The following is an 11,027-nucleotide window of genomic DNA, read 5'->3' as shown; positions in this document are numbered from 1 at the left end:
ATGAAATCATGGGAACTTAGGAAACCCTACACCATGTCACATTACCTGTCAGTTCTCCTTTCCGATCACGCCTTACATATTGGTAACTCCACTCAATACATTGATACATCATTGGAGGTGAAGGGGCACAGAAACAAATTAATAAAAGTCGTCATAATGCTACCGTTCTATTGTTCTTTTCAAATGAACAAAAAGCACTAGAACATTAAGCAAATTTTGAACCACGACTGCATATCATGATGACATGGTACTGGGTGGGTGACACAAAAAATGTGAGAAAAGCTGCTTGACGCCTTGAACAAGCTTTGTTCTGGCGTCGTATTGAACAAGCTAGGCATATAGATCACAGAATTAACTATGGAAATGAAATGGCAGTTGTAGCACAAACATAGAAATATACCTAATTAAAAAGTAATAGATATTACTCGATGCAAAGGCTGGTCATTAGTGTCACTCCATTGATGGGTCAAGGACGTGGCCCGCGAACAAGATTGCACCCGACACCTCCTCCCTCACAAAGAAGACAAACGGGTGATCAGCGACAAAGTCCACCCTCGGTGGCCGTCGGTAGCCCTGTGCACATCCCACCATCCCCTTTCCATAGGTAACATCAGCCGCCTCGGTGCCTTCCTCATTCACCTCGATGACTGCCTTATGCAATACGTCCTGCAGCGATAGAGGCCTTCCGGGGCCCTCCGCCATGTCAGACAGGTCGGCCTTCCCCGGATCGAAAGCGTCCTTGAGTCCCAATTCCTGGAGATCGCTGGACAATTTAGTGGAGAATTTGAGCTTGAACTTGGGCACATGAAAGTCACCGACCAAGACAGTGCTCGTCGGCAGGTGCTCGTCTAGAAAGTCGGGGTTGCGCGCGATCTTGTTGACCAGTCGCCACAGTCCATCATAGGCGTTGGGGAGGAAGACGCACATCGAGTAGCGCGCCCGCGGCTGAGTGGGAAATAGCCGGCCTCTCTGGTAATAAAGCTGGAGCACCTTGAACCCGTGGTGGCAGGCAATGAGCTGCCTGTTTCCGTCTTGCATGAAGGGCACATCCATGGTGCTGCCGTCGAGGCAGTGGAACTTCTCCTCCTTGGTGAGTCTCTTGTTGAAAGGCTTTCCCCACTTTCCCTTGAAGTAGATGGCGTTGGCGACCACCAGGTCAGTCAGGCGGGATAGCTCGCCTGGATCAATGACTGAGGGGATGAGGTCGTTCGTCAACATCACCACCAATGCGTTGATCTGCTCTGCTGCTTCCTCGGGCTGCCACACAACGTAAACATATATGAAGGCGCGCGCACGCACACACACATATATATAGGGTGGGTCTATTCTAACAACACTCCTTAAGATCTTATTCTAACAACACCGGCCTTATTCTGCTAACACCCCCGCAGCCCCGACCAAAAAAAGCAGGTCAACCCCAACCTAGACACACCCGGCCACCCCCACTCCTCCCACATCTCTCTCGCACCCACCTTCGTCTCCCCCCCACCACACTGCCATGATTCCTCCCACCAAACCCCACCTGCCTCCTCCGGCGCACCCCACTGCCATGATTCCCGTCCCCCCGATCCACCTTGTGCCCTGCTTTGCCGTGTCGCGCCGCCCCACACCACCCGGCTTCTTTCGCCGCCGGCGCCGCCCCACCAGCATCCGTCTTCTTCTGCCGCTGGTGCCCTGCACGAGTCGTCCCCTCCGCACCTTCTTCCACCTCAAGGCGGCGGATCCGGGCCGGCAAAAACATGCCCCTGCGCGGCCACGACCAGCCCCATCCGCAACATCCGGTGATGACGGCCCGGTCCATGGAGGCGTGCTAAGGACTAGATCTCGACTGGGCGGCGGATGTCCACGGCGCGGCGACGCGGGGTCGTGCTCCTCCTGGAGATCAGCCCGGTCGGCGGCGCCGGCCAAACCTCGCCTAACCCTGGATCCACACCGCCCCCACGGGAATCAGGTGGAGGGAAGCCAGGTTGATACGGCGGTGGCTGCTTTCCACTGCAGATCCCACAGCGGTCCCTCCCCACGTCGACGAGCACCATGACAGCGAGATCTTGCCTGGTCCTCCCTTCCCACGACTTCCAGCAACGCGCTTGCAGTTCACCGCCCTTAGACAGTCCCACGGAGGAGCTATGCTATCCGCGCCGTCCCGCTCCCCTCTCTTCTCACTACCTCCGGCTATGCAGCTCACCTCGTCCGTACGGGTGATTTTTTTATTCAAATTGCAGCTCACTTCGTCCGTAGCGTCTCGGAACAGCGTGAGGGTACGGGTGCCCCTTCCCTGCAGCCCGGCGACTGCACCCATGCAGTCCACGAACGAGGTCGTCAAGTTGAAGAGCGGCCGATATGGCGCCCCTATCCAACGAGCACATCATGCAGTGCTGTTGAGCATGGCGTGTAGTGCAGCTCGACCCTAGTGTGCAGTATACAACCCTCACCTTTAGCTCTCTCCGGGTGGCCGGTGACATACTTATTTTTTTAGTAGTTCATCTTTCCTGTATACATTTTAATTTCCTCATCCGTTTTGTGGTTCCCTTGTGGCATCCTGCAGTATGGATTGCAGACGCGTGTAGTTTTTTAAATGCAGAGATCGAAATGATGGTTAGAGCATCGTTAATAAAAAAGCATAAATGCAATTAAATTAATGAAGTTCACTTGTCTTGTCAAGCAGTTTGGACGCGGTAATATAAAAAGTTTGCCGAAGGGCTGCTGTGCCCGCCAGCGCCGCCGTGCAGTTCGCTGGCAACACCAGAAAATGCCACGTACGTGAGCAGTACATATGGCCCTGGTGTGCAGCTCGGATGGGCAGCGTGCGCGATTCAATTAGATTTTTATTTTGTTCTGATGATTGTTTTGTAAAACTATTCAAGGATATGTTTATTAAAAATGAAAAAAAATCCCTAACGCAGTCGATTCGTAAAATGGCTCATGATTCACTTCATTAAAAAAATGTTCCTACTGTTTCAGCAAAAAGAGAACATTAAAAAAGAAATATTTTATGTATGTTTTGAAGCTCACTTTGTTCTCTCATGCGGTTTGCTATAAAACTCCTCTGTGGTTCTGATACGTCCATTTTGCATCATGCTTTTATATCAATATTTGTTGCATTATGGGCTATTATTACACATTATGTCAAATACTTATGCCTATTCTCTCTTATTTTACAAGGTTTACATAAAGAGGAAGAATGCCGGCAGCTGGGATTCTGGCTGGAAAAGGAGCAAATATTAGAGACCTATTCTGCACAGCTCCAAAAGTCCTGAAACTTCACGGATGATGTTTTCCAAATATATAAAAAACATTGAGCGCAAGAACTTCACCAGGGGGGCACACCCTGCCCACGAGGGTGGGGGCGCGCCCTACCCCTTGGGCGCGCCCCCTACCTCGTGGGCGCCCTGGTGGCCCTCCGGTGACCATCCTCTACTATATGGACTCTTTCGATGGGAAAAAATCATAAGCCATCTTCTCGGACGAAACTCCACCACCACGAGGCGGAACCTTGGCAGAACCAATCTAGGGCTCTGGTGGAGCTGTTCTGCCGGGGAAACTTCCCTCCCGGAGGAGGAAATCATCGCCATCGTCATCACCAATGCTCCTCTCATCAGGAGAGGGCAATCTCCATCAACATCTTCATCAGCACCATCTCATCTCAAAACCCTAGTTCATCTCTTGTATCCAATTCTTGACTCCAAGTCTGGGATTGGTGCTAGTAGGTTGCTAGTAGTGTTAATTACTCCTTGTAGTTGATGCTAGTTGGTTTAATTGGTGGAAGATCATATGTTCAGATCCTATATGCATATTAATACCCCTCTGATTATGAACATGTTTATGCTTTGTGAGTAGTTACTTTTGTTCCTGAGGACATGGGAGAAGTCTTGCTATTAGTAGTCATGTGAATTTGGTATTCGTTCGATATTTTGATGAGATGTATGTTGTCTCTCCTCTAGTGGTGTTATGTGAACGTCGACTACATGACACTTCACCATTATTTGGGCCTAGCGGAAGGCATTGGGAAGTAATAAGTACATGATGGGTTGCTAGAGTGATAGAAGCTTAAACCCTAGTTTATGCGTTGCTTCGTAAGGGGCTGATTTGGATCCATATGTTTCATGCTATGGTTAGGTTTACCTTCATACTTTTGTTGTATTTGCGGATGCTTGCAATAGAGGTTAATCATAAGTGGGACTTTTGTCCAAGTAAGGGCAGCACCCAAGCACCGGTCCACCCACATACCAAATTATCAAAGTACCGAACTCGAATCATATGAGCGTGATGAAAACTAGCTTGACGATATTCCCATGTGTCCTCGGGAGAGCTTTACATCATATAAGAGTTTGTCCAGGCTTGTCCTTTGCTACAAAAGGATTGGGCCACTTTGCTGCACTTTATTTACTTTTGTTACTTATTGCTCGTTACAAATTATCTTATCAAAAAACTATCTGTTACCACTTATTTCAGTACTTGCAGAGAATACCTTTCTGGAAACCGCTTATCATTTCCTTCTGCTCCTCGTTGGGTTCGACACTCTTACTTATCGAAAGGACTACGATAGATCCCCTATACTTGTGGGTCATCAAGACTCTTTTCTAGCACCGTTGCCGCAGAGTGAAGCGCCTTTGGTAGGTGGAATTTGGTAAGGAAAAATTTATATAGTGTGCTGAAATTTACTGTCACTTGTTACTATGGAAAGTAATCCTCTGAGGGGCTTGTTCGGGGTATCTTCACCCCGACCAGTAGAGCAAAGAGTTGCTCCTCAACCTATTGAACCTACTGAAAATGAAAATGCTTGCTTTGAAATTCCTTTGGGTATGGTAGAAAAACTGCTAGCTAATCCTTTTTTAGGAGATGGAACAAAACATCCTGATGAGCATCTAATATATGTGGATGAAGTTTGTGGATTATTTAAGCTTGCAGGTGTACCTGGAGATGTTGTTAAGAAGAAGGTCTTCCCTTTATCTTTGAGGGGAGATGCATCGACATGGTATAGGCTATGTGATGATATGGAGTCTTGGAATTACAAGCGATTGAAATCGGAATTTCATCAAAAGTTTTATCCTATGCATCTTGTTCATCGTGATCGCAATTATATATAATTTTTGGCCTCACGAAGGAGAAAGCAACGCTCAAGCTTGGGGGAGGCTTAAATCAATGTTATATTCATGCCCCAATCATGAGCTCTCAAGAGAAATGATTATTCAAAATTTTTATACTCGGCTTTCTGATAACAATCGCACCATGCTTGATACTTCTTGTGTTGGCTCTTTTATGATGAAGACTATTGAATTCAAATGGGATTTATTGGAAAGAATTAGACGTAACTCCGAAGATTGGGACCTCGACAATGGTAAGGAGTCAGGTATGACACCTAGTTTTGATTGTGTTAAATCTTTTATGGATACCGATATTTTTCGTAAATTTAGCACTAAATATGGACTTGACTCTGAGATAGTAGCTTCTTTCTGTGAATCTTTTGCTGCTTATGTTGATGTCCCCAAGGAGAAGTGGTTTAAATATCATCCTCCCATAGAAGTAAAAGTAGTTGCACCTATTAAAGTTGAAGAAAAGACTATTACTTATAATGATCCTATTGTTCCTACTTCTTATGTTGAAAAACCACCTTTCCCTATTAGGATAAAGGACCATGCTAAAGCTTCAATTGTGGTTCGAAAAAGCAATATTAAAACATATATACCTCCTGGGCAAGTTAAAGTTGAACCTAATATGCTATTGTTAAAGATCTCTTGTCTGATAATATAGATGGGCATGTTATTTATTTCTGTGATGAAACTGCTAGAATTGCTAAACCCCGTGATACAGATAAACCTAGACCTGTGGTAGGCATGCCTGTTATTTCTGTTAAAATAGGACATCATTGTTATCATGGCTTATGGGATATGGGTGCTAGTGCTAGTGTAATACCTATTGACTTATACAATGAAATTATGCATGACATTGCACCTATTGAGTTAGAAGATATTGATGTCACAATTAAACTTGCTAATAGAGATACTATTTCACCAATGGGAATTGTTAGAGATGTTGAAGTCTTGTGTGGGAAAACTAAATATCCTGCTGATTTTCTTGTTCTTGGTTCCCCACAAGATAGCTTCTGTCCCATTATATTTTGTAGACCCTTCTTAAATACTGTTAATGCTACCATAGATTGCAAGAGAGATGTTGTTACTGTCGGTTTAGATGATATGACTCATGAATTTAATTTTTCTCAATTTAGTAGACAACACCATGAAGAAGAATTATCTAGTAAAGATGAAATTATTGGTCTTGCTTCTATTGCCGTACCCCCTAGTGATCCTTTAGAACAATATTTGCTAGACCATGAAAATGATATGTTTATGAATGAAAGAAGGGAATTAGATGAAGTATTCTTTAAACAGGAACCTATTCTGAAACATAATTTACCTATTGAAATCCTAGGAGATCCTCCTCCACCCAAGGGTGATCCCGTGTTTGAGCTTAAACCGTTACCGGATACTCTTAAATATGCTTATCTTGATGAGAAAAAGATATATCATGTTATTATTAGTGCTAACCTTTCAGAACATGAAGAAGAGAGATTATTGAAAATTCTGAAGAAGCACCGTGCTGCTATTGGGTATACTCTTGATGATCTTAAGGGCATTAGTCCCACTCTATGCCAACATAAAATTAATTTGGAAGAAGATGCTAAACCAGTTTGTGATCATCAACGCCGTCTGAATCCTAAAATGAAAGAAGTGGTAAGAAAGGAGATACTAAAGCTCCTTGAGGCAGGTATAATTTACCCCGTTGCTGATAGTCAGTGGGTAAGCCCTGTCCATTGTGTCCCTAAGAAGGGAGGTATTACTGTTGTTCCTAATGATAAAGATGAATTGATTCCTCAAAGAATTATTACTGGTTATAGGATGGTAATTGATTTCCGCAAATTAAATAAGGCTACTAAAAAATATCATTACCCTTTACCTTTTATCGATCAAATGCTAGAAAGATTATCCAAACATACACATTTTTGCTTTCTAGATGGTTATTTCGGTTTCTCTCAAATACATGTGTCAGCTAAAGATCAATCAAAGACTACTTTTACATGCCCTTTTGGTACTTTTGCTTATAGACGTATGCCTTTTGGTTTATGCAATGCACCTGCTACCTTTCAAAGATGCATGATGGCTATATTCTCTGGCTTTTGTGAAAAGATTTGTGAGGTTTTCATGGACGATTTCTCCGTCTATGGATCTTCTTTTGATGATTGCTTGAGCAACCTTGATCGAGTTTTGCAAAGATGTGAAGAAACTAATCTTGTATTGAATTGGGAAAAGTGCCACTTTATGGTTAATGAAGGTATTGTCTTGGGGCATAAAGTTTCTGAAAGAGGTATTGAAGTTGATAAAGCCAAGGTTGATGCTATTGAAAAGATGCCATGTCCCAAGGACATCAAAGGTATAAGAAGTTTCCTTGGTCATGCCGGTTTTTATAGGAGGTTCATTAAGGACTTCTCAAAAATTTCTCGGCCTCTGACTAATTTATTACAAAAAGATATACCATTTGTTTTTTATGATGATTGTGTAGAAGCATTTGAAATACTTAAGAAAGCATTGATCTCTGCACCTATTGTTCAGCCACCTGATTGGAATTTACCCTTTGAAATTATGTGTGATGCTAGTGATTATGTTGTAGGTGCTGTTCTAGGACAAAGAGTTGACAAGAAATTAAATGTTATTCAATATGCTAGTAAAACTCTAGACAATGCTCAAAGAAATTATGCTACTACTGAAAAAGAATTCTTAGCAGTTGTATTTGCCTGTGATAAGGTTAGACCTTATATTGTTGATTCTAAAGTAACTATTCACATTGATCATGCTGCTATTAAATATCTTATGGAAAAGAAAGATGCTAAACCTAGACTTATTACATGGGTTCCCTTGCTTCAAGAATTTGATTTACACATTGTTGATAGAAAAGGAGCTGAGAACCCCGTTGCAGACAACTTGTCTAGGTTAGAAAATGTGCTTGATGACCCACTACCTATTGATGATAGCTTTCCTGATGAGCAATTAAATGTTATAAATACTTATCTTACTGCTCCATGGTATGCTGATTATGCTAATTACATTGTTGCTAAGTTTATACCACCTAGTTTCACATACCAGCAAAAGAAACAGTTCTTCTACGATTTTAGGCATTACTTTTGGGATGACCCACATCTTTATAAAGAAGGAGTAGATGGTGTTATTAGACATTGTGTACCTGAGCATGAACAGGAACAGATCATGCGTAAATGTCACTCCCAAGCTTATGGAGGGCACCATGCTGGAGACAGGACTGCACATAAGGTACTGCAATTTGGTTTTTATTGGCCTACTCTCTTCAAGGATGCCCGTAAGTTTGTCTTATCTTGTGATGAATGTCAAAGAATTGGTAATATTAGTAGACATCAAGAAATGCCTATGAATTATTCACTTGTTATTGAACCATTTGATGTTTGGGGCTTTGACTATATGGGACCTTTTCCTTCTATAAGTGCATCTAGTGCCACCCCTAGTTGGTTTTGGAGTATTGACGACAAACCTAGTTGAGGGACTAATGTGTTTGTGAGAATTGCAGGATAACACAGGTAGAAGTCCCGCATTGATTCGGTTTTCCTACCAGAGATGACCCCTAAAAATGTATGAAGACATTGAAGTCAAACGTGGTATGTGAAGACATTCACATTGAAGACTGTGACAAGAGAAGACATCGCATAAAGACTATGGAGCGCGAAGACTTAGATCTTTCGTAGTTCTTTTTCTTCTTTGTTGAGTCATAGGAACCACCGTACTGTTAAGTGGGGTCCAAGAAAACCATTCAGAATGACTGAAGTGATGCTTAACCAAAATCCTATGTCTTCGAGTGAAGACTATGAGAGCGAATCTTGTTCAGAGTTGGACAAGTCAGCTTTGCTTGTAGCCCAAGTAAAGTTGCCGTGTGTGTTTGAAATCTGACCATTGGAACACGTGTTAGTTCCTTAGTGACCCAGGGTCATTTTGGACAAATCAGGTCGGGTTGCCTAGTGGCTATAAATAGCCCACCCCCTACAACCATAAACGGTTGGCTGCTCAGAGTTAAAGTACGGCTTTTGTCGTTTGAGAGCAACCCACCTCGAAGCCTTTGAGAGAGAATTCCTTGAGAGGATAAAGCCCTAACCACCCAGAGCCAAAGAGTGTTAGGCATCACTTAATCTTCTTGTCTGTGTGATCTGAAGACTTATTACACTTGAGGAATGTGAATCCTCCAGCCGGTTAGGCGTCGCGTTCTGAGCATCCAAGAGTCCTTGTGGATCGCCGGTGAACGAAGGCTGTGAAGGTTTGGAAGTCTACCTTGAAGACTTACCAGAGTGATTGGGCGAGGACTGGGTGTCCTTAGCTCAAGGGGAATAAGGTGAAGACGAGGTCTTCTGAGTTGAATCTCAGCCTCCCTAACCAGATGTACAGTTGTCACAGCAATTGGAACTGGTCCAACAAATCATTGTCTTCAACGAGTCACTGGTTTCATCCTTCCCTTCCCTTTACTTACTGTTGGTCCGTGTGAAATCATTGTACGATTGCATCACCATTTGGCTTCACTAAGTGATTACTTGTTCTGATTGGCTTTACAATATCTTCCTACCTGATCCTTACTGCCTAGCTGCTATTAGTCATTGCGCTTTTACTTCATTGAATACTTGACTATGGTTTGCCTAGTGTAGTCTACCTTCCGCTGCATGGTAATAGGTTTATTTCTATCATTTGTCTTTGAAACATCCATGTTTTGAAGACTTTCATAAAAATCGCCTATTCACCCCCCCCCTCTAGTCGAACACTAGCACTTTCAATTGGTATCAGAGCAAGGTACTCCCTTGTTCTGTGTGATTCGGTTTAACCACCTGGAGTTTTAGCTATGTCGACTGCAGGGATAACCAAAGTCTCCGTTGCGTGCCCCGTCTTCGATGGAACTGAATATCCCTACTGGAAGAATAAGATGCGCATGCATCTTGAAGCCATTGATGTCGACCTATGGTATGCGTACGGCGTTCCCAAGGCTGGAGAAGGTGTCACTGCTGCTGATGTCAAGAAGTTCGTTCAACAGGACTCTACTTCCAAGAATATCATCTGTGGTCATCTGACCAAAGGACAATATGGCCGGGTGAGTGCTTTGGAAACATCTAAGCTAGTCTGGGACTGGCTCTCCAAAGTCAACGAAGGCGTCTCAACCCAGAGAGATCAGAGAATCAGTGTCCTTCGCAACCTCTTCAACCGCTTCAAGAGAAATGACAATGAGAATGTCCAGCTCACGTTTGATCGACTCACTGACATCACAAATGAGCTTCAAGCCCTCGGCGCTACTGAGATCACCAAGCATGAAGTCGTCAAGACACTCCTGAGATCACTTGACAGTTCGTTTGACACCCTAGCCCTGATGATTCAAGAACGTCCTGATTTCAAGACACTCGATCCGTCTGACATACTTGAAGGCTCTAACACACACGAGTTTCAGCTTTCTGAGAAAAGAGACATCTACGGTCCCAACTATGGGCGAACTCGTGCCTTGAAGGCAAAGGCTGTCTCCTCATCTGAAGAAGAATCTGACAGCAGTTCTGATGATCCTGAAGACATTGGAAGGGAGCTTGCTATGCTTGTGAAGAAGTTCCAAAAATTCACCAAGAAGAAAGGCTTCAGAAAGTCTTCACGATCAAGCTCAAGGAATGATGAAGCTTCTGCTCATGACTACAAGAAGAGAACATGTCACAAGTGCAAGAAACCTGGTCACTACATCTCTGAGTGTCCACAGTGGGACAATGAGAACAAGAAGAAGAAGAGCAAGGAGTATGACTCTGACGACAAGAAGAAGAAGAAATACTCAAAATCTTCTTCCAAGTCTTCCTCCAAGTCTTCATCACACAAGAAGAGCTCATCTGGCAAGGCACGTGCGTTTGTTGGCAAGGAAATGGACTCTGAGGATGAGTCCGCTTCTGAGGAGGCGGAGGTGGAGTCTGAGGAGGAGTCCGATTCTGGCGTTGCAAG

The 11,027-nt window shown here is 43.8% G+C and overlaps 1 protein-coding gene across 1 annotated transcript in view; it reads right to left on the bottom strand.

Annotated features, from left to right (window-relative positions):
- Positions 1-450: 450 nt before the first annotated feature.
- The window catches only part of LOC125535438 (putative serpin-Z5), a 52,292-nt gene continuing 41,715 nt past the window's right edge, over positions 451-11,027 (bottom strand). Inside the window, exon 2 of the mRNA XM_048698489.1 lies at positions 451-1,257. Coding sequence (XP_048554446.1) covers positions 451-1,257 — 807 coding nt within the window. The remainder of the gene's footprint in view (positions 1,258-11,027) is intronic.

The sequence above is a fragment of the Triticum urartu genome, chromosome 2 (genome assembly GCF_003073215.2).
Source record: "Triticum urartu cultivar G1812 chromosome 2, Tu2.1, whole genome shotgun sequence".
NCBI classification, from domain to species: Eukaryota; Viridiplantae; Streptophyta; class Magnoliopsida; order Poales; family Poaceae; genus Triticum; species Triticum urartu.
This window is presented reverse-complemented; position numbering and strand designations above follow the sequence as displayed.